Genomic DNA, 24,745 nt, shown 5'->3' with positions numbered 1-24,745 from the left:
ACGCTCGCGCGTTACCCTTCGGATAGTGACCTGAACGCACGAACAAAACGGAGGTATTTGGATATAACTATGGATTATTTGGAACCAAAACAACATTTGTTGTTGAAGTAGAAGTCCTGGGAGTGCATTCTGACGAAGAACAGCAAAGGTAATCCAATTTTTAGTTTAGTGAGCCCCAAACATGGAGGGTGTCAAATTAGCTAGCCTGTGATTGCCGAGCTATGTACTCAGAATATTGCAAAATGTGCTTTCGCCGAAAAGCTATTTTAAAATCTGACATAGCGTTTGCATAAAGGAGTTCTGTATCTATAATTCTTAAAATAATTGTTATGTATTTTTGTCATCGTTTATCATGAGTAATTTAGCAAATTCACCGGAAGTTTTCGGTGGGTATGCTAGTTCTGAACATCACATGCTAATGTAAAAAGCTGGTTTTGATATAAATATGAACTTGATTGAACAAAACATGCATGTATTGTATAACATAATGTCCTAGGAGTGTCATCTGATGAAGATCATCAAAGTTTAGTGCTGCATTTAGCTGTGGTTTTGGTTTTTGTGACATATATGCTTGCTTTGAAAATGACTGTGTGATTATTTTTGGCAGGGTACTCTCCTGACATAATGTTTTGCTTTCGCTGTAAAGCCTTTTTGAAATCGGACAATGTGGTTAGATTAACAAGAGTCTTGTCTTTAAAATGGTGTAAAATAGTCATATGTTTGAGAAATTGAAGTTACAGCATTTTTGAGATATTTGTATTTCGCGCCACGCGATTCCACTGGCTGTTGACTAGGGTGGGACGCAAACATCCCACCTAGCCCAGAGAGGTTAAGGACCTGGAGTGGCCTAGCCAGTCTACAGACCTTAATCCCATAGAAAATCTGTGGAGGGTGCTGAAGATTCGAGTTGCCAAACGTCAGCCTCAAAACCTTAATAATGACTTGGAGAAGATCTGCAAAGAGGAGTGGGACAAAATCCCTCCTGAGATGTGTGCAAACCTGGTGGCCAACTACAAGAAACGTCTGACCTCTGTGATTGCCAACAAGGGTTTTGCCACCAAGTACTAAGTCATGTTTTGCAGAGGGGTCAAATACTTATTTCCCTCATTAAAATGCAAATCATTTTATAACATTTTTGACATGCGTTTTTCTGGATTTTTGTTGTTGTTGTTCTGTCTCTCACTGTTCAAATAAACCTACCATTAAAATGATAGACTGATCATTTCTTTGTCAGTGGGCAAACGTACAAAATCAGCAGGGGATCAAATACTTTTTTCCCTCACTGTACAAACACATCCTCACATGACACATAATTTCCTCCCTCTCTACCTCTATCCCTCAGTCCCTGTACTCTGTCATGTTCTCTCCATTCAGCTTCTTTCTCTACTCTCTCTAAAGCCCTGTGGGATTTCTCTGAAGACCATCTCTGTAAGAAACGACTCAAATGCCTCCGTGATGACTGTGCTTGAGATCATCCTCATTGTTATTCCCATCACTCCCCAGCCATTAGGGAAATAAGGAAAGGAGGGATGGAAGGGGGGAGCTGGTAGAAAGACGGAGTGAGGGCTTCCCACTGGCACGTCTAGCGAACAACCGCCTCTGCCTCATTGTCCTCACAGCAGTGGTGGCGACGCTTCCACCAAGCAGCTCAGAGAGAGAAAGAGAGAGAGAGAAAGAAAGAGAGTGAGAGAGAGAGAAATAAAGCCATAATAGTGACAGGGAAAGAGAGAGAGACTAAAAGTGTGGGGATTGGAAAAAAAAGACAGAGAGTGAGACAAACGTGAGGTATGGGAGGGTGATAGGAGGAATATGGGAGGACGATGTGAGGTATGGGAGAATGATGTGAGGTATGTAGGAAGACGGGAGGATGGTGTGAGGTATGGGAGAATGATGTCAGGTACGGGAGGAGGATGTGAATTATGGGAGGGGCTGGTGAGTTATGGGGGGATAATGGGAAGTATGGGAGGATGATGGGAGGTTGATGTGAGATTAATGTGAGGTATGGGAGGATAATGTGAGGCATGGGAGGATCATGTAAGTTATGGGAGGTTAATGTGAGGTATGGGAGGTTAATGTGAGGTATGGGAGGTTAATGTGAGGTATGGGAGGATAATGTAAAGTATGGGAGATTTAATGTAAGGTATGGGAGGATAATGTGAGGTATGGGAGATTAATGTAAGGAATGGGAGGTTAATGTAAGGTATGGGAGGTTAATGTGAGGTATGGGAGGATAATGTGAGGCATGGGAGGATAACGTAAGGTATGGGAGGTTAATGTGAGGTATGGGAGGAGGATTTGAGATATGGGAGGATGATGTGAGGTATGGGAGAGGATTTGAGATATGGGAGAATGATGTGAGGTATGGGAGGATGACGTGAGGTATGGGAGGAGGATTTGAGGTATGGGAGGATGATGTGAGGTATGGGAGGATAACGTGAGGTATGGGAGGAGGATTTGAGGTATGGGAGGCTGATATGAGGTATGGGAGGATAATGTGAGGTATGGGAGGATAACGTGAGGTATGGGAGGAGGATTCGAGGTATGGGAGGCTGATATGAGGTATGGGAGTTTAATGTGAGGTATGGGAGAATAATGTGAGATATTGTAGGATGATGTGAGATATGGTAGGGTGATATAGGAGGAGGATGCGTCTGTTCTACTCCAGAAGAGAATCATTTCAACCTGGGCTCTCTGACTACCTCTCTGTCTTTTGTCTTGGAAGAGGCACTGCTGTCTCTGTGTCCAGTCTCACCAAGCCACAGCCATAAAAGTTAGTGTTCTAAACCAAGCCACTTTCATTTGCTGTTCATTTGCTGTACATTTCCTCTACAGTGCACTGCTAATCACAGTTGTGAAGGTGTGTTTGTGTGCACTCTTTCAAACTGAATGGACAAAGAATGTCACATAAATACACCATTGTTCCTATCTGAAGCCTTCTCTGGCATTTGCAGCCAGCCCAGTGGATGGATCTGAGTTTGAGAGAACAAGAAGGACAAACATCCAACGGTGTGAAAGCACCAAGCAGCCATAGGCTCAAAGAAAACCTCAGATTCTATTTAAAGAAAGACAAATATTTATTTTCATGTCATATAGGAGTAGAGAAATAAGCTCCTTTCCCCTGACCCCTCCTGACTTTTAGCCTCTATAATTCTTTGGCTGGGTCGCCTCTCTACTCTCTCCTCCTCTCTCCTCCCCTTCTCCTCTCCTCCCATTATTCAACTGCTAATAACGTGGCCCCACGATGCACCTATAGGGGTGTCTCTTCCCTCATCTCCTTCCCCCTCTCTCTATTCATCTCTCTTCTCCACCCCCCTCCCTGACTAATCTCTACCAGGCCATTAGTTGGGGTCACAGCCAGGGTTGGGGTAGAGGCCACAGCCAGCTCCAGCTCCAGCACAGGGCCCACTCTAATAGCCACACTGGAGAGACACTTGAAAGGACAGAGGCTTAAGGAGGATTCTTCTCAGAAATTGATGCCACACCGTCTGCCCTCTTAGAGGGAAATTAAAAATGCTCTTTGGAAACCTCTTTCCGCCGGCTCTGGATTGTGAAGACCTCACTCTTCCTCCTCTCAACCCTAATCTATCCTCTTCCCCCTCTCCATCCTAACCTTCTCCATTTTGTCTAAAGCCTCTGCTCTCTCTCACTCCTACAAGCTCTGACAGTAGTGACAACTTGGAAGGCCCCATTACCGTTTCTTCCTACACTCTCTCTTTCTGGCAGGGATTGGACATTGACTCTCTACCTCCCTCTCTCCGCCCTCCATCCTTCAGGGCTAATCCACAATGTGAGGCAGGGAGGCAGGGAGGGAGGGAGGGAGGGAGGCAGGGAGGGAGGGAGGTGAGGTGAGCATTAGAGTGGCCTGCAGGTGTGATAAGAGGCCAGTACTACACAGTGATAAGACCTCCATCAAACAGCCCCCCCACCCACCCACCTCTATCTCTCATCTCCTGATCCTCTGATTCCCAGGCCACCTGATCCCCTGGAAGCCCAGTTTAGGATGACTATCTATCACAGATTGTACCGGGCTGTAGCTTAGTCACACAAAACTACCTAACTGATAGGTCTTTAATATAGACGTAAGATTATTAAGATTAAATGGTTATTAGTATATTACATGAAACTCAAATGATCTAAACTGTGTTTTTATCAAACAAAATGGTGTCTCAGAGCATACTTCGAAAGTGACATGTTGTGTGTTGAGGGTCCAGTCCCACCGGGTCCATTTCTATTGAAAATATCACTCAACCTGCTGCAATACCAGACGCCAGTCATTAGACCCAATACCAACTGTCTTGGCTCAAAGGAATCTGTGGAGAGGAGAGGAACACACTCTTCACTATGCCTGCCAAAACGTCGATCTAGATTTCCTTTTCTGTTGGAACATATTTTAAAACTCAAAGTCTGCCTGTGGGGCGTTGTTTGTTCAGATGATAAGAAGGGATGAGCCGCCACAGAGAATCAGATTGATGGAAAGATATATAAAACGGGTAGGAAATGATCATATATCCAACTATCTGTTGTGTCTGTCTGGGTTTGTCTAAAATATCCCCAACCGTCCCAGTGCAGGTTCTCTGTCGGGGAAGTGTGAAACTGGAGCCCCTGGTGAAGTCATGGCAGTTCCCCCACAACACAACACCAGCAGGACAACACAAGGTCAGAATGGAGGCACAGTGACAGGGCTCTAGTAATGTCTTGGCCTAGTTCAGCCAACTACACTGCAGGAGGATAGGGACAAGGCCTTTCATGGAGCCATTTCCTTCATCACATTTCTAGCTGTCCCCCTGGACAAAGCCACCCATGTAGGCACAGCAGGCGAGAGATAAAACCAAGGTAAGTAGAAAGTAAATCTGACTCAAATCAGGGAGATAAAGTGCTAAAAGTAAGAGCTGGGCTGATGAAAAGAGAGAAGAAGAGGGGGATACAGAGGGAGAGATAGGAAGAGCTGGACTGATGAAAAGAGAGAAGGAGAGGGAGGAAGAGGTTCAAGGGTAGGAGATAGAGAGTAAGAGCCGGGCTTTGACAAGGAGGAAGACTAATCAACAGAGAGATTAAAATCACCAATCAGCCAGGCTCCTATCTCATCAACCTATTATCTCCTCTCCTCTGCTCTGGCCGACAATATGTGTGTGTGTGTGTTCGTGTGTGTGTGTCTAGAGATTCATTCAGTTCCCATGAGCTCAAACTAGCAAAGGTAGCTACTGAATAAAGATGCTACTGTACAGTCTCATTTGAAATGTATTTTCTGTTGTTAATTTCAGTTGCAGGAGCTGAGGGTTATTTCCATAACCAGGGTATGTACACGATCATCTCCCATGTGATAGGGCAAATAAATAGCAGGGCGTCCCTGGTTGATAGGAGTTCCATGAATTCTAATGCATCTCAGTCTGGTCCCTCTTCGATGTGTGACAATTAGCAGAGTCACAGGGGTGCAGTGTAAATCTGAATATCAAAATATTTCACACGCACAGACACACTTCTCCATCTCTCTCTATTCTCTCACTGGGGATTAATGAGTTGGGCTCTCTATTTGTGCCAGGTGGCCACACACACACACACACACACACACACACACACACACACACACACACACACACACACGCAACCTAGCTCATACAGTACACAACAAAAGAGGCTCCATTAATCCCCTTCTCTCCTCACCTCTCCTCTCCTCTCCTCTCTTCTTTTTACCTTTCTTCACCTCACCTCTCCTCTCCTCACCTCTCCTCTCCTCTCCTCACCTCTCCTCTCTTCACCTCTCCTCTCCTCACCTCACCTCACCATCTACTCTCTTCCCCCGTATTTTCTTGTCTCTATGCGTGTGTGTGTGTGTGTGTGTGTTGTTGTGCCCTGCAGCGTCTCCCATGGCTAATGAAGGAAACAGTGACACAAAGCAACAGAACAACAACAGACAGATGGAAGTTAACATATTGCACTTCCTCCATCAATGATTACAGGCTACCCCAGAGACTCAGAGAGACTCAGACAGTCTCGGTTTGACTCGGAGAGCACCGGAGCTCAGGGGGAGAGAGAGAGAGGTTGTGACTGCTGAGAGGGTGAGGTAGAGGGTGAGAGGTAGAGAGAGAGAGAGAGAGAGAGAGAGAGAGAGAGAGAGAGAGAGAGAGAGAGCGCTCTCTATCTGTGGGTGACAGGGATGTGGAGGGAGGAAGTAGGTAGAAGGTTAGAGGAAAAGAAAGTAGAAGAGTGAGATAGAGAGGACTAGGGAAGGAGACAGAGGGGGTACAGACAGTAAATCAGCAGGGGACCAAGTCCTCTATGAAGGACACTACGTTATGTCACATCTAATAACCCTGACACCTTGTAAATGATTCTACCTCTTTTCCTCCTCTGGGGCAGCAGGTATGAGAGAGAGAGAGGGCCTCTGGTAAGGCTGCAGCCCCAGCCCCCCCGTCCCATCCTCCCTGACCGACCAGTCCCGGTCCTCAGTCACACACAGACACAAACACACACACACACACACAGACTGACCTCAGCCTGGCTCCAGGGCTGCAGGTTCTACAGGCTGCAGTCGGGATCTCTGGGCAGATGGTCTCCCTGTCTGAGTAATGGGAGCCTGCTGACCCTCTGTACTGCTGAAAGACTCATGTGCTCTGGAGAAGACTGCCCTCTCTCTCTACTTCTCTTTCTCCCTCACTCTCTCTCACTCTTTCTTCCGTCTCTCTCTTTCTCCCCTCTCTCTCACTTGCCCCTCTCTCTCTGTCTCTCTTTCTGTCCCTCGCTCACTCTTTCTCCCATCTATCTCTCTCGCTCTCCCTTTCTGTCCCTCTCTCACTCTTTCTCTCTCTCTTTTAGACATTAAGGTGGCGGGGAACTGCAGGTAAAGTCGGACCCTCTGAGATGTGGAGAGAAGTTCAGCGGAGGCTGAGGCAGGGCTAATTGCCATGGTAACAGGTAAAGGACAGCCTAGTCCCTGAGCAGAGGCAGATGAAATATAGATAGCAGGAGTAGAGAGAGAGAGGTAGAGAGAGAGTGGTAGAGAGAGAGAGAGAGAGAATAAATAAATAAATAAATACTGAGCTGTATTTCTCGAGGGTGGTCCTCTCTCTCCCCGGCCACCACCTGCAGAATAATTGCCCTCTACTCTATGTGAGTCATGCAGATCAGATCAAACCAGACTAGTGAATTCTAATGAGAGTCTGTAGGAGGAGGATTCAACATCTCAAAGTCAGGAGTCTGAACATTACATTTCCCCTACAGTACACTTGAGTGGGCTTGGGTCATTTAACTTCTATACATTGAATTTCCATAATCTACTGTATAGAATGGGTGTTCATAATGCAACTGAATCCCATCACCTCCAGAGAGAGACATACATAGATACTGTACCATAACAAACTGTAATATATACTTGATGTAGATGGGATAACCCTACCTGGTGATCAATAAGTGTGTCGAGTCTAGATATACGTAACATAGATCAGTTCACTTTACCTGGTAGTGCATGAGTGTGTTGAGTCTCTTCCAGTCGTTCTCTATCTTGGTGGTGATGTCCTCATCCTGCAGCACCACGCGGGCCATCCGCCCCTGACGCCATTCTGACGGGACCAGAGAGAAGAGATGCTGCGTCAGTCACACTGCCAGAAACACAATCACACACACCAACGCACCTATGCACGTGCACAAACACACATACAGCGTGCACAAGAACATACACACATATTCTCTAGTCTGTGTTATCCATTCACTATTGAAGCCTTTGCATCTTACAGTAATGCCTTTTTTATGTGGTGTGAGCTGAGTTACCTACAGCATAACCAATTCCAGTGACTGAACAACACTGTTCTACTGTTTAAAGGGATTGACAATTCTATCTGTTTGTCTCTAAGGGTGTTGCCAAGACTGCTTTAATAGCCATTACTTCTTCAAGCAAGATGAGTCCAAAACGATTAAGCTATTCTCTGACTGCGTCTTCATTTGCCTTGGTGTCACTGAGGAGAGGCACACAGACGTCACAAGCTTTCAAAGGACTCTTGAGAAAACACATTATCCAAATGAAGCCGTATCAATAGCCATTCGTGGTGCCGTTCTGTTCTGCAGACACACACAGAGCACGCCGTGTCCTCCGTTCGGTTAGGAGACCAGAGAGGCGGCGCCCCGCCCGGATTGACGGCCATTTTAATTAAACATTACACACAAACAATTTCAATTTGTATACACACTCAGCCTCACCGGTGTAGCTGGCACTCAGCCTCACCGGCGTAATTGGTGTCAGTGATACTTGTGTCGCATGGTGGGAAAAACGCACGCCGGAGGAGAAGGACTAAGAGAGAGAATCCTTTCCAGAAAAGTGACTCGGGGGAGAGGGAGAGGGGGAGGGAGAGGGAGAGGGAGAGGGAGAGGGGGAGGGAGAGGGAGAGGGGGAGGGAGAGGGAGAGGGGGAAGAGGAGGGTGAGGGAGAGGGAGAGGGAGGGGGAGGGGGAGAGGGGGAAGAGGAGGGTGAGGGAGAGGGTGAGGGAGGGGGAGGGGGAGAGGGAGAGGGGGAAGAGGAGGGTGAGGGAGAGGGAGGGGGAGGGGGAGAGGGAGAGGGGGAAGAGGAGGGTGAGGGAGAGGGTGAGGGAGGGGGAGGGGGAGAGGGAGAGGGGGAAGAGGAGGGTGAGGGAGAGGGTGAGGGAGGGGGAGGGGGAGAGGGAGAGGGGGAAGAGGAGGGTGAGGGAGAGGGAGGGGGAGGGGGAGAGGGAGAGGGGGAAGAGGAGGGTGAGGGAGAGGGAGAGGGTGAGGGAGGGGGAGAGGGAGAGGGAGAGGGGGAAGAGGAGGGTGAGGGAGAGGGGGAGGGAGAGGGGGAGGGAGAAGGAGAGGGAGAGGGTGAGGGAGGGGGAGGGGGAAGAGGAGGGTGAGGGAGAGGGGGAAGAGGAGGGTGATGGGGAGGGAGAGGGAGAGGGGGAGGGAGAAGGAGAGGGAGAGGGAGAGGGAGAGGGGGAAAAGGAGGGTGGGGAGTAGATGGGCACATTGACGGCTTTTCGTCTGATAATGAAACGATAATAAGGTTGTTGATGTGGAAATGGTGGGCCGTGTTGGGCACCAGGTAGTGATCATTGATTTTTCTACTCTGTTGACTGGAATGTATTACTTTGTGTCCGGAGACCACTGCCACACACCCTAGTGTTACCTAGGTGATAGTGATATGGAGAGAGAGGTTGTCCCCTGTGGTTGTTGCTGGTGATTAGCACTTCTTACTTGAGGTTATTGTTTCTCTCTCATTGGTGTGAAGGGAGAGCACATGAGAAGAGGAGGAGGAGGAGGAGGAGAGGTGGAAGAGGCAGTGTTGGCTCTGGGGTGGAGTGGGTGGCAGACTGTGTGTGTGTGTGGGGGGGGGGGGCTGTCTGTCAGACTAGGGAAGGTGTGTGTGTATGTCATCCCCTTTGTGTGTGTGTGTGTGTGTGTGTGTTTGTGTGTATGTCAGCACCTTTGTGTGTGTGTATGTCATCCCCTTTGTGTGTATTGTGTGTGTGTGTGTGTCTATCTTACCCAGGTCCATGTCGACAGCGCGGGGCCTCTGTGAGTAGGGCATGTTCTTATAGCAGGCGTCCAGTATCTTCTCCTTGACCTGGGTGATGGTGTCACAGTTCAGCACCTTCACTGGGATCTCAGGACTGTTCTCATTGTCCGGGTTCACACAGTTCAGGATCTACAGGAGAGGAGAGGAGGTCAGGGTGTGTCTGTGTGTGTGTGTGTGTGTGTGTGTGTGTGTGTGTGTGTGTGTGTGTGTGTGTGTGGGGGGGGGGGGGGGGGGAGGGAGGGAGGGAGGGAGGGAGGGTCAACATAGCTAGTGGGCGTACATACTAATGCATGGAGATCCATGGTTTCAAATAAACCAGCCGGGGGGGGGGGGGATATAGTGTATGTAGAGTCAGTAGAATCTGTTTGTGTCCGTCCGTCCGTCCGTCCGTCTGTATATCAGTGTGTGTGTGTGTGTGTGTGTGTGTGTGTGTGTGTGTGTGTGTGTGTGGGGGGGATATAGTGTATGTAGAGTCAGTAGAATCTGTGTGTGTGTCCGCCTGTCTGTCTGTCTGTCTGTCTGTATATCAGTGTGTGTGTGTGTGTGTGTGATTGCCTGAGTGGTACTGACCAGAGTTTTGTACTCTATCTGCTGTCTGATGAGCTTGTCTTCACTGAGGGAGTAGCGTGCCTCTCCGGTGATGGCGTCTATCGGCCCCTTCTCCATCTGCTGCTTGATGGCACAGTACAGCATGAACAGGGGTTCACCAGAACACTCCTGGAGAGAGAGAGGCGAGGGAGAGAGACAGAGAGAAAACACATATTGATTAAGGATATAAAATGTATTTCAACTGCCGCCTCTTATAAAACCCTGGTTTACTAAAACTGGTGAACTGGAGGTTGCATTAGACTCACTTTGAGGAATCTGTGAAGAAGGAAAGCGAACCAGTTGGTGAGCATCTTCTCTGCAACGGACTCCGTTCTGAAGAAAGAGGGAAAATTATGTGGATTTTTTTATGCTAATGTGACCTTTCCCAAATAGCTCCAAAAACATTTCAGGGCAGAGTCAGAAAACGATGGACTTATTAGAAGAAGAAAAACAGTAGAAAGAGGAGGAATGAGAAAGAGAAGAAAAAGCAGCCAGACAGTAGTGGTTAACGAGCATAAAAAATAGATGAAAGGGTTACTCTCTCTCCCTCCCCCTCCAGAGGACCAACAGTACTATTCCTGAATACCAACACTGCAATGCTTCATCTTCTGAGAGCTGGGCTAACCGTGCAGGGAAAGCACAAGTACACACTCTCTTCCTCCTCGGACTCCCTCCTTCCTCCACATCACCAACCTAAGCTTCTCCTCTCCTCACAAACAGTTCATTGACTATTGTCCAACTGATGGCGTGACTATGTGATTACCTCAGCTCCCACCTGGACATGCTACTAGCATATTGTCCCCAATCAAAGTACCCTTGAGTGTGTGTGTGTGTTTCTGAGTACTCAGAGAACCACTGTGCTTTACAATATCGTGACTGTCACTGGCACGCGCCCACCCCACATCCCACCCCACATCCCACCCCACACCCTTCAGTTACAGGGCCATACAGAAGCCTGTTGCCAATTTACTTGGTGCGGCGTTGTGAAAATGACCCTCTTAATGTGGCGGGAAATGACTATGATTACTTTGGGCTGCAGGCGGGGAAATGGTGGCTGGGGCTGTAACGTGTAACAGTGGTGTACAGGGATAAGGAGAGGTATTTGCTAGGATGGGCTGCAGCTCTCTCTCTCTGACAGCTTATTTGATGTGAGATGCACCAGGTTGATGGAAGGTGGAGTTTTGTTCACCTCATTTCAGCTGCGGGATGAGAGGAAGAGGCACTACTGACAGCCGAAGGAGTGTATGATTGTGCCCTCTTCTATAAACACCTGGGGTTGGAACTGGTTCAGGGAACAGAACCAAACATATTTTGGGGGAAAAAACAGAACCAGAACCAGGAACGAAAGTGATCTCTAGTGTTCCAAAATGAAACCATTGTTTTCAAATCTTGAGAACTGGTTAATAATGTAATTTTTTGTTCCAAAAATATCCCTAATGTCTAGTTTATAATTATGTAATTCAGTGAAGTTATGATGCTAGTAGCCTAAATGCAATCCAACTCACGTCATGATGTTCAGTGCCTCATGCCAAGCCCCCTCACGTCCACGCGTCTCTCTCGCTCTCTTCCCACCCATACAATTTCAGTCGCATCTCCCACCTGCACTTATTAACCAATCAAACATGTAAACAACTAGCTTACCCGTTTTATAGCAAGCTGTTCTATCCTTATTGGTGGAGTAAATTAATAAGCTCAATGTAAAAAATGATGTTGATTTCAAGAGTTTAAAAAATGTAGGAAAAGGAACTATATGAAGCTGTACTTTTTTGGGGTTCAAACCGGTTCAGAACTTCATTATGCTGGTTGGAGCACTGGAACAGAATGAAACAAATAGGGGAACAGAACGATTGGAAAATCATTTCAATTCCAACCCCTGATACACACACCAACTCACACACACACGTGCATCCACCTACTGCATCTCTCATCTCTACTACTACTCTCAACTAAAGTTTTCATCCTCAAAATCAATACGGACCGAAGCTGAAAAAACATACAAATATTGTGTTTTGGACAAAGTGCACATACCCTCCATAATTGCTCCCCTCTCTCCTCCACAGAGAACTATCCTCCCCTCCCCCTCATTACCCCTCCTCTGACTCACAGTGGATTGTGTGTTAATAGAACCTATTAAGGGTTTTAATAAGCCTAGCAAGTCCCTGTAGAAGGAAAGTCAAATAAAGACCTTTGTATGGGGCCATGTTGGGGCTCCTTTCAATGGTTCACTGAGACTCCTCACTATGTTTCCTTCCTCCTCCCCATCACTCCATCCTCCCATCTCCCCTTCCTTCCCTCGCTCTTTTAATTGAGTTCCATTAATGAACATCAGGATTTTCATTATCTTACAGTGCATTAAGACTGGGGCTTGATGCTGATAAATAGGTTGAGGGGGACCGATTAGTAGGCTGTGGAATGTCTTCAGAATGGAATAGTGCTAAACACAACATTCTCTTTCCGTATTAAGCCATTCTATTCTAGCAGCGCTCCGCATGGACGGGAATGTCATTAGAAAAACGCTGAAGACAAAAAAAGAGTGAAAGGACTCAAGGCGATAGAAAACTTGCTACTGTTCTGTCGTTCCATTTATAAATGGAGTGAGAGACAGAAAGCTATAAGAGAGTGGGACCGAGGACGGAGTGAGAGATAGAAAACAGAAAGCTATAAGAGAGTGGGACCGAGGACGGAGTGAGAGATAGAAAACAGAAAGCTATAAGAGAGTGGGACCGAGGACGGAGTGAGAGATAGAAAACAGAAAGCTATAAGAGAGCGGGACCGAGGACGGAGTGAGAGATAGAAAACAGAAAGCTATAAGAGAGTGGGACCGAGGACGGAGTGAGAGATAGAAAACAGAAAGCTATAAGAGAGCGGGACCGAGGACGGAGTGAGAGATAGAAAACAGAAAGCTATAAGAGAGCGGGACCGAGGACGGAGTGAGAGATAGAAAACAGAAAGCTATAAGAGAGCGGGACCGAGGACGGAGTGAGAGATAGAAAACAGAAAGCTATAAGAGAGCGGGACCGAGGACGGAGTGAGAGATACAAAACAGAAAGCTATAAGAGAGTGGGACCGAGGACGGAGTGAGAGATAAATGCAACATATCCGAGTACAGAAGGATTAAGGATGTCTCTAGAGAAAAAAAGAAAGAAAGGGTTAAAGCTAGGTAAAGAGATGGAGAGAATTAGAGAGAAAGAAACAGAGAAAAAGAGAGAAACAGAGAAAGAGAACGTGAAAGAGAGTATATGAAACAAACTTACAACCAAACAATTGTCTGACTAAAAGGTTTAAAAGCAGATTAACAAATTAAAATGGGAACGTACTTAGTCTAAAGTCGACAGATTGTCAAAACGTAGATACCATGTTCAGAAAGCTTTTAAGGGAAAAACCATCTAATGTTTGGGTTGTAGACTCTCACGAGTAGACAGACTACACTTCCTCAAAACAACATGGGAAGTATGAATATAGTTCATATAGAAAGCCATGACCATGGCTTGTTGATGTACCATTGCCATCTCTAATTTGGATTAGTTTTATTTTATTTTTATTTAACTAGGCAAGTCAGTTAAGAACAAATTCTTATTTTCAATGACGGCCTAGGAAGGGTGGGTTAACTGCCTTGTTCAGGGGCAGAACGACAGATTTGTACCTTGTCAGCTCGGGGATTCGATCTTGCAATCCTTTCAGTTACTAGTCCAACGCTCTAACCACTAGGCTACGCTGTCGCCCAGATACACATCAGTCACATCAGATACATGTTCTATACAGGCTATATGTTCTAATATGATGTTAATGACTGGAATTTAGAATGTAGACTGAACTGCTGTGAAAATATAATAACGTATAAAGTGTTCTGGCAGCCAGGAGAGCACAAAGCCACCCCCCTATTATACTAATAATATAACCTAAGACAGGTGTGTGTGTGTGTGTGTGTGTGTGTGTGTGTGTGTGTGTGTGTGTGTACACTGTGCTATTCTGTTGACATTCCCCATAATATACAGTCATTGAAATTCTACACTTGGACACTCAAAGTCAATCTTAAATGAATCATTGTTTATTATCAGCGTGCTGGAGAGGTTCCAACCAACTCAATGCACCAAGTACACTTTGATCAGGAGCTCTATCAGGGCAGTCCCGTTAGATCTCTTATATACAGACAAGTTATGTTTCATGATTTAGCTTATTCATCATTCATAATTAATTCATCATTAACGTTGACTTCATTCATGTGACCGACCAATACTGGGTCATGCATGTGACAGACCAATACCTGACGAGGCTTCTCCTCTCTAAGCTGAGACATTGAAACTGAGATATCTTTCGTTCTCAAAACAAGGGTCTGGGCGTACTGCTAAATTGCAGATACTGATAGTGAGGATTCTTTCCACGCATTCTTTCCAGGCATGTTCAATCAGTCACTTGCATGAACACAGAAATTGGTTATTAGAAAAGCACAAACATACATTTTTCCAGCACAATTCAGTGCTTTCAAAATGTATTCACACTCAAACAAATGTATTTATGATGCCCTTTTTACATCAGCAGATGTCACAAAGTCCTATACAGAAATCCAGCCTAAAACCCCAAAGAGCAAGCAATGCAGATGTAGAAGCACGGTGGCTAGGAAAAACTCCCTTGACTTATTCCACATTTTGTTGTTACAGCCTGAATTTAAAATGTATAACAACGATATTTTGTGCCACTGGCCTACACACAATACCCCATAATGCCAAAGTGGAATTATGTTTTTAGACATTTTTACAAATTAATACAAAGTGAAAAGCTGAAATGTCTTGAGTCAATAAGTATTCAACCAACCTCTTAGTTGTGGCAAGCCTAAATAAGTTCAGGAGTAAAAATGTGCTTAACAAGTCACAAAATAAGTTACATGGACTCACTGTGTGCAATAATAGTGTTTAACATGATTTTTGAATAACTACCTCATCTCTGTACCCAACACATACAATTATCTGTAAGGTCCCTCAGTTGAGCAGTGAATTTCAACCACGAATTCAACCACAAAGACGGCAGGTAGCCTAGTGGTTAGAGCGTTGGACTAGTAACCGAAAGGTTGCAAGATCGAATCCCTGAGCTGACAAGGTAAAAATCTGTCATTCTGCCCCTGAACAAGGCAGTTAACCCACTGTTCCTAGGCTGTCATTGAAAATAAGAATTTGTTCTTAACTGACTTGCCTAGTTAAATAAATGTAAAATAAAAAAGACCAGGGTGGTTTTCCAATGCCTTGCAAAGAAGGGTACCTATTGGTTGATGGGTAAAAATTATAAAGTAGACATTGAATATCAATACACCCAGTCACTACAAAGATACAGGTGTCCTTCCTTACTCAGTTACTGGAGAAGAAGGAAACTGCTCAGAGATTTCACCAGTTACAAAGTTTAATGGCTGTGATAGGAGAAAGCTGAGGATGGATCAACAACATTGTAGTTACTCCACAATACTAACCTAAATGACAGATTGAAAAGAAGGAAAAGTATTAAAAAATATGCATCCTGTTTGCAATAAGACACTAAAGTAAAACTGCAAAGAAATTAACTATGTCCTGAATATGTTTGGGACAAATCCAAACAACACATCACTGAGTACCACTCTTCATATTTTCAAGCATGGTGGTGGCTGCATCATGTTATTATGGGTATGCTTGTCATCGGCAAGGACTACAGAGTTTTTAAAATAAAAAGCAATGGAATAGAGCTAAGTACGGGCAAAATCCTAGAGGAAAACCTGGTTCAGGCTGCTTTCCAACTGACACAGGGGGATAAATTAACCTTTCAGCAGGACAATAACCTAAAATACACGGCCAAATATAGACTGGAGTTGCTTACCAAGACAACATTGAATGTTCCTGAGTGGCCTAGTTACAGTTTTGACTTAAACTTCAACCTGTCTCCTTCCCTTCATCTACGCTGATTGAAGTGAATATAACAAGTGACATCAATAAGGGATCATAACTTTCACCTGGATTCATCTGGTCAGTCGATGTCATGGAAAGAGCAGGTGTTCCTAATGTTTTGTACACTCAGTGTATGTTCTATACAGGCTATATGTTCTAATAGGATGTTGTAGAGGTTACTGACTGAAATATAGATTCTAGTCTGAACTGCTGTGAAAATATAATAACATATAAACTGCCATGCCTCGGGCAGCCCTCATTATACTCATAATATAACCTAAGACAGGAGTCAATGTCTGATTGTGTGTGTGTGTGTGTGCCATTCTGTTAACTTTTCCCATAATATACAATATGGTTTGTTTTTCCACCCAGCTCAAGCTGCCCTCAGGGTATTATGCCGGGTTATTATGCAGTTTCCCTCAATGAGATTCTGCTCCTGCTCTTTCTTTCCCTGAGAGACATTTCTAGAAGGATTCAGTAGCCCATTCTTAAACTCAATACATGGTATTATAGGATTATAAATTGTCGTTACAGGTCAAGTATAAGGTTAACTAACCCTTGTTTGAACAGTGTGCATATAATAATTTATACATCTACAAAGAATAGATAAAATAGTGAAATACCATCAGTAAGTAAATGATGAACCTTTTGATGTGAAGCTGGTCTTAAAGCAGATGTGTGCTGAAAGAGAGAGAGTTGTGAGAGACACAGAGAGCAGACTAAATGTTAATTACGGCGTGAGCATGCGTGCTGCATGTCTAATGCACCTTGTTAACCCAGAAACGCCTTTCATACAAGCAGTGGAGGTTCTAGCTTATATGGCTCCCTGGGCGAACCCCCCTTCAGCCCCCCCACCCAAGACAAAAAAAGACCCATTCCGCACTAACATTTACATTTAAGTCATTTAGCAGACGCTAAATGACTTAACTCATTCTTATTCAGACATTTGGAACAACACAAATAAATAATCATAACATTTAAAACTATATAAATGTATACAAAATAAGACTCATGAATATAAAAAAGTAACAAAGACAAATAGAAACAAATTGTAGTATATAAATACAAATAAAAAATAATCAAATTATTAAACTATTACCCTATTGCTAACAAAAAACACACAAATAAAACTAAATTGCACAAATCCTACATCACACAAATTGAATAACACACTTACAAAGAAGAGAACCTGATTATTACACTATTGCACTTCAAACAAGAAACACAAACTAAATTGTGTTACGGCGTGAGCATGCGTGCTGCATTTGTGAAGGAGGAGGAGGGAGGTTTGCGTCCGTGCATTGACTATAGAGGTCTAAATTCCCTCACAGTGGGTTTCAGTTACCCACTACCTCTCATCGCTACGGCGGTGGAGTCATTTCACGGGGCACGCTTCTTCACAAAACTGGATCTCAGGAGCGAGTACAATTTGGTACGTATCCGAGATGAGGACGAGTGGAAGACCGCATTTGTACCACATCTGGCCATTATGAGTACCTCGTCATGCCGTATGGGTTGAAGAATGCTCCAGACGTCTTCCAATCCTTTGTAGACGAGATTCTCCGGGACCTGCTCGGTCAGGGTGTGGTGGTGTACATCGATGACATTCTGATCTACTCCGCCACACGCGCTGCGCATTTGTCTCTAGTGCGTAAAGTGCTTGGGCGACTGTTGGAGCATGACCTGTACCTCAAGGCCGAGAAATGTGTGTTCTCCAAACAAGTCGTCTCTTTTCTGGGGTATCGCATTTCCACATCAGGGATGGTGATGGAATGTGACCGCATTTCGGCCGTGCGTAATTGGCCGAAATGCGGTTCTTAGAGTTTGCCAATTACTACCGGAGGTTTATCCGGGGCTTTGGGCAGGTGGCGGCTCCCATTATCTCACTGATGAAGGGGGGGCCGGTGCAGTTGCGGTGGTCGGCGGAGGTGGACAGAGCTTTTGGTCAGCTGAAGACTCTGTTTACCGATGCTCCTGTGCTGGCGTATCTGGACCCCTCTTTGCCATTCATAGTGGAGGTGGACGCGTCCGAGGCTGGGGCTGGAGCCGTGCTGTCACAGCGCTCGGGCGTGCCCCCGAAGCTTCGCCCCTGTGCTTTCTTTTCTAAGAAGCTTAGTCAGGCGGAGCGTAACTATGATGTGGGGAACAGGGAGTTGCTGGCTGTGGTAAGGGCCCTGAAGGTGTGGAGACATTGGCTTGAGGGGGCGCAACACCCTTTTCTCATCTGGACTGACCACCGTGATCTGGAGTACATCCTGGCGGCAAGGAGACTGAACCCTCGTCAAGCTAGGTGGGCTATGTTTTTCACTAGATTCCAGTTTACTATCTCGTGTATATACCAGGTTCCCGTAACACTAAGGCCGACGCACTGTCTCGTCTCTACGATACCGAGGAACGGTCCATCGACCCCACTCCCATACTTCCGGCTTCCTGTCTGGTGGCACCGGTGGTATGGGAGGTGGACGCGGACATCGAGCGGGCGTTACAGTCAGAACCTACTCCACCTCAGTGTCCTGCGGGTCGGAAGTACGTCCCGCTCGGTGTCCGCGATCAATTGATCAGGTGGTCGCACACGCTACCCTCCTCGGGTCACCCAGGGATTGAGTGGACGGTGCGGGGTCTTAGAGGGAAGTACTGGTGGCCCACATTGGCGAGAGACGTGAGGTTCTATGTCTCCTCCTGTTCGGTGTGCGCCCAGTGTAAGGCTCCTAGACACCTGCCTAGAGGGAAGCTACAGCCCCTCCCCGTTCCACAGCGGCCGTGGTCCCACCTGTCGGTGGATTTCCTCACCGATCTCCCTCCGTCTCAGGGGAACACCACGATCCTGGTCGTTGTGGATTGGTTCTCTAAGTCCTGCCGTCTACTCCCTTTGCCCGGTCTTCCTACAGCCCTACAGACCGCGGAGGCCCTGTTTACTCACGTCTTCCGGCATTACGGGGTGCCTGAGGACATCATCTCTGATCGGGGTCCCCAGTTTACATCCCGGGTGTGGAGGGCGTTTATGGAGCGACTGGGGGTTTTGGTCAGTTTGACCTCAGGTTTTCACCCCGAGAGTAATGGGCAGGTGAAGAGAATTAATCAGGATGTGGGCAGGTTTCTGCGGTCCTATTGCCAGGACCGGCCGGGAGAGTGGGCAAGATTCGTGCCATGGGCCGAGATGGCTCAGAACTCTCTCCGCCACTCCTCTACTAACCTGTCGCCCTTTCAGTGCGTGTTGGGTTACCAGCCGGTCCTGGTGCCCTGGCTTCAGAGCCAGACTGAGGCTCCTGCGGTGGAAGACTGGGTGCAGCGCTCAAAGGAGACCTGCAGAGCTGTCCAGGAATCCCTTAAACGGGCTGGTGGATGGCAAAAGGAGAGCGCTGACCGCCGCCGTGTGGCAGCTAGCGTGGCAGTTCTTCTTCTCAATGGAGCTCTCTGCTTGAGACGGCCTCAATAATGAAGGTCCCAGTCAGTAATGGAGCAGCCCCATGAGATCCTACAACTGCCCTGTCAGAAAGAGAAGTCCCCTCAGTCCTCCTCATCCTCCGTGCCCCCAGCCCCTTCAGCACTGCTCATCCCCGGGCCCCCAGCCGCCTCAGCCCTGCTTGTTCCCGGGCCCCCAGCCCCCTTAACCCTCCTCGTCCCCTGGCCCCCAGCCCCCTCAGCCCTAAGTATCGTGATATTATCGTATCGTGAGGTCCCTGGAAATTCCCAGCACTAATATGCATATGTGTACTGTATGTTTATGTTTTCCAGTGTCAAGTACCTCAATATTACATACCCTGTATACACTGCTAAACTATATGGACAGAGCCATGCAGAGAAGAAGACATTTGGCTTACATATACCTTCAAATATATTTCACATATACAGTATTTCAGGACTGAAAGCCACTATAAGCATCGGGACAGCTATGTTTACATCTCCCATCTGTAAGTCCCTGTTGTAAGGGTTATTCTTTCAGAGGTCAACCATATATATCTACAGGTCCATGTTATGGACATGCTACTGTGAGTACTACAGAAATGCATTCTGCTACAGCGTGTGTGTGTGTGTGTGTGTGTGTGTGTGTGTGTGTGTGTGTGTGTGTGTGTGTGTGTGTGTGTGTGTGTGTGTGTGTGTGTGTGTGTGTGTGTGTGTGTGCGTGTGTGTGTGTGTGTACACTGTGCCATTCTGTTGACATTCCCCATAATATACACAATGCAATATAGATAAGACAGGACCAGGAAGCTGAAGGTCCAGGAAGCCGGAGGTTAAGTGCCCTAGGTAACTTCCTGTATGTCCTTTATTTAAAGGGTGAGATCAAGCTGATCCTAACTGTTATAGGCCTATTTATATTTTGCCCTGTTTATCAAAAGTGTTGGAAAAACTTGTCAACTGACTGGCTTTCTTGATGTCCAGAGTATTCTCTCTGGTAAGCAATCTGGTTTCCGCTCAGGTTATGGATGTGTCAATGCTACCTTAAGGGTCCTCAATGATGTCACTATTGCCCTTGATTCTAAGCAATGTTGTGCTGCTATTTTTATTGACTTGGTCAAAGCTTTTGATACGGTAGACCATTCCATTCTTGTGGGCCGGCTAATGAATATTGGTGTCTCTGAGGGGTCTTTGGCCTGGTTTGCTAACTACCTCTCTCAAAGAGTGCAGTGTATAAAGTCAGAAAATCTGCTGTCTCAGCCACTGCCTGTCACCAAGAGAGTACCCCAAGGCTCGATCCTAGGCCCCACGCTCTTCTCAATTTAGATCAACAACATAGCTCAGGCAGTAGGAAGCTCTCTCATCCATTTATATGCAGATGATACAGTCTTATACTCAGCTGGCCCCTCCCCGGATGTTGTGTTAAATGCTCTACAACAAAGCTTCCTTAGTGTCCAACAAGCTTTCTCTACCCTTAACCTTGTTATGAATACCTCCAAAACAAAGTCATGTGGTTTGGTAAGAAGAATGCCCCTCTCCCCACAGGTGTGATTACTACCTCTGAGGGTTGAGAGCTTGAGGTAGTCACCTCATACAAGTACTTGGGAGTATGGCTAGAAAGTACACTGTCCTTCTCTCAGCACATATAAAAGCTGCATGCTAAAGTTAAATCTAGACTTAGTTTCCTCTATAGTAATCGCTCCTCTTTCACCTAAGCTTCCAAACTAACCCTGATTCAGAGGACCATCCTACCCATGCTAGACTACAGAGACATAATTTATAGATCAGCAGGTAAGGGTGCTCTCGAGCGGCTAGATGTTCTTTACCATTCGGCCATCAGATTTGCCACCAATGCTCCTTATAGGACACATCACTCCACTCTATACTCCTCTGTAAACTTGTCATCTCTGTATACCAGTCGCAAGACCCACTGGTTGATGCTTATTTAGAAAACCCTCTTAGGCCTCACTACCCCCTATCTCAGATATCTACTGCAGCCCTCATCTTCCACATACAACACCCGTTCTGCCAGTCACATCCTGTTAAAGGTCCCCAAAGCACACACATCCCTGGGTCTCTCCTCTTTTCAGTTCTCTGCAGCTAGCGACTGGAACGAGCTGCAACAAAAACTCAAACTGGACAGTTTTATCTCAATCTTCTTATTCAAAGACTCAATCATGGAAACTCTTACTGACAGTTGTGGCTGCTTTGTGTGATGTATTGTTGTCTCTACCTTCTTGCCCGTTGCGCTGTTGTCTGTGCCCAATAATGTCTGTACCATGTTGTGTTGCTTCCATGTTGTGTTGCTACCATGTTGTGTTGCTACCATGTTGTTGTTATGTTGTGTTGCTACCATGCTGTGTTGTCATGTGTTGCTGCCTTGCTATGTTGTTGTCTTTAGGTCTCTCTTTATGTAGTGTTGTGTTGTCTCTCTTGTCGTGATATATGTTTTGTCCTATATTCATATGTTATTAAAACATTAGATAATAACAATGTGTTCCCCGTCCCCGCAGGTAGGCCGTCATTGTAAAGAAGAATGTGTTCTTAACTGACTTGCCTAGTTAAATAAAGGTTCAATGAATAAAGATGTGTGGTGGCGCTCTCTGACCGTGTAAACCAGGTCTGACCGTGTAAACCAGGTCTGACCGTGTAAACCAGGTCTGACCGTGTAAACTAGGTCTGACCGTGTAAACTAGGTCTGACCGTGTAAACCAGGTCTGACCGTGTAAACTAGGTCTGACCGTGTAAACCAGGTCTGACCGTGTAAACCAGGTCCGGTGCTGTGGCGGTCAGTAATAACTCATACTACATGGTCATACACTACTATAGAGCTACTGCTCCTCCTGCTGCCTCAGATACTGTACAGTACACTGCCACGGGTCTACATATAGTATAAATCCCAAATGGCACCCTATTCCCTACAAAGTGCACAACTCTTGACCAGACCCCTATGGGCCCTGGTCAAAAGTCAGACACTATATGGGAAATAGGGTGCCATTTAGGACACACATATAGAGATAAAACATTTTATCTACACTTCGCTAGGGCTCTGGCTAAAAGTAGTGCACTATGTAGGAAATAGAGTACCATTTGGGGTGCACACTATCTGTGTGGGCTGAATGGGATGAATGACTGTACTGTACATCTCACAGTGGGAGAGATAGTAGCTGCTATAGTCTCCACGTGGGAAGTGTATGACTGAAATGTAAAGTAGCGTAGAGGCTCCTGATGGGTTTCAGGGAAGGGAAGTGTAGATGTATCTCTACAGTTGTGTCCTAAATTGCACCCTATGTATATCAGGGAACGGGTGATCTTTGGCACACAGTCACAGACTACATCAGTATAGGAAGCGATAGAAGGCAGAGACGGACTAATTCATTAATAATAGGTAGAGATGGTTCAGGCCTAAACATAATAACAGGCTCAGCCATCCTGTTATCAACTGCTAATTGATGGGCTGCCATCAGAGTAGAACAGAGCTGTCCTATTCCTCAACCATCCACATTAATGACAACAACACATTACTGAGGGTTACACATATGTTCAATTTCAGTCACTATGAGGATTTTTCTTTGCTTATGTCTCAGCTCGCTCCTCTCTGTGTGTCAGCCAACCGTACCTTTGCCACAATGAGCCACAAGAAAAACGTCAAGAGAAAATAAACAGTGTGTCAAATTGGTAATCCTTTATATTCTTTTGAAGAAATGGAAGGTAATGTTAAAAAAACTAAAGGAATATTCAGGCCTGAAGGCCAGACCAGCAGGACTTAAACCAATGTGTTCCTAATGACGGGAGATAAAGGAAACTACGGGGCAGCTAGGAGTGTGTCGGGCTGGCGGCTGGCATTTTAAATAACATAACAGCATAATCCAGGTCATTTGCCTCTCTTCTCTTCTCTCTCTGTCTGTTCACTTCTTTCCTCTCTCTGTTTGTTGCCTCTCTCTTCTCTCCTCTCTGTTTGTCGTCTCTCTCTTCTCTCCTATCTCTGTCTGTTCACTTCTCTCCTCTATCTGTTCACTTCTCTCCTCTCTCTGTTTGTCGTCTCTCTCTTCTCTCCTCTGCTTGTTGCCTCTCTCTTCTCTCCTCTCTCTGTTTGTCGTCTCTCTCTTCTCTCCTATCTCTGTTTGTCGTCTCTCTCTTCTCTCCTATCTCTGTCTGTTCACTTCTCTCCTCTATCTGTTCACTTCTCTCCTCTCTCTGTTTGTCGTCTCTCTCTTCTCTCCTCTGCTTGTTGCCTCTCTCTTCTCTCCTCTCTCTGTTTGTCTCTCTCTCTTCTCTCCTCTGCTTGTTGCCTCTCTCTTCTCTCCTCTCTGTTTGTCATCTCTCTCTTCTCTCCTCTGCTTGTTGCCTCTCTCTTCTCTCCTCTCTCTGTTTGTTGTCTCTCTTCTCTCCTCTGCTTGTTGCCCCTCTCTTCTCTCCTCTCTCTGTTTGTCATCTCTCTCTTCTCTCCTCTGCTTGTTGCCCCTCTTCTCTCCTCTCTCTGTTTGTCTCTCTCTCCTCTCCTCTGTTTGTTGTCTCTCTCTTCTCTCCTCTCTGTTTGTTGCCTCTCTCTTCTCTCCTCTGTTTGTCGTCTCTCTCTTCTCTCCTCTGCTTGTTGTCTCTCTCTTCTCTCCTCTCTGTTTGTTGTCTCTCTCTTCTCTCATCTCTGTTTGTTGTCTCTCTCTTCTCTCCTCTGTTTGTCATCTCTCTCTTCTCTCCTCTGCTTGTTGCCCCTCTTCTCTCCTCTCTGTTTGTCTCTCTCCTCTCCTCTGTTTGTTGTCTCTCTCTCCTCTCCTCTGTTTGTTGTCTCTCTCTTCTCTCCTCTGTTTGTCGTCTCTCTCTTCTCTCCTCTGTTTGTTGTCTCTCTCTTCTCTCCTCTCTGTTTGTTGTCTCTCTCTTCTCTCCTCTGCTTGTTGTCTCTCTCTTCTCTCCTCTCTGTTTGTTGTCTCTCTCTTCTCTCCTCTCTGTTTGTTGTCTCTCTCTTCTCTCCTCTGCTTGTTGTCTCTCTCTTCTCTCCTCTCTGTTTGTTGTCTCTCTCTTCTCTCCTCTCCTCTGTTTGTTGTTTCTCTCTTCTCTCCTCTGTTTGTTGCCTCTCTCTTCTCTCCTCTCTGTTTGTTGTCTCTCTCTCCTCTCCTCTGTTTGTTGTCTCTCTCTCCTCTCCTCTCTGGAGATGGGGTAAAGGTGGACTGTGACAGTTCTGCTGATTCCCTGCTAACCCATCCATACGCCTATTAAACGATACAAAGATGGCAACCTTTACTCTAGTAAAAGAGTAAAAGGACTCTATATTTAAAGATATAGTACATGGCCCTGAGTCCTGTCGAAAACAATCTAGATAGGAGACAGGAGACAGAAAGAG

At 46.1% G+C, this 24,745-nt stretch overlaps 1 protein-coding gene across 1 annotated transcript in view; it reads right to left on the bottom strand.

Annotated features, from left to right (window-relative positions):
• Nucleotides 1-24,745, bottom strand: part of plxna2 (plexin A2) — a 455,628-nt gene that overhangs the window by 27,638 nt on the left and 403,245 nt on the right. Inside the window, 4 exon segments of the mRNA XM_082962164.1 lie at nt 7,453-7,556; nt 9,487-9,646; nt 10,088-10,234; nt 10,372-10,438. Coding sequence (XP_082818290.1) covers nt 7,453-7,556; nt 9,487-9,646; nt 10,088-10,234; nt 10,372-10,438 — 478 coding nt within the window.

Source organism: Salmo salar, chromosome 15 (genome assembly GCF_965601325.2).
Source record: "Salmo salar chromosome 15, fSalSal1, whole genome shotgun sequence".
NCBI lineage: Eukaryota > Metazoa > Chordata > Actinopteri > Salmoniformes > Salmonidae > Salmo > Salmo salar.
The sequence above is the reverse complement of the archived record's forward strand: the minus strand, read 5'-3'. Positions and strand labels throughout refer to the sequence as shown.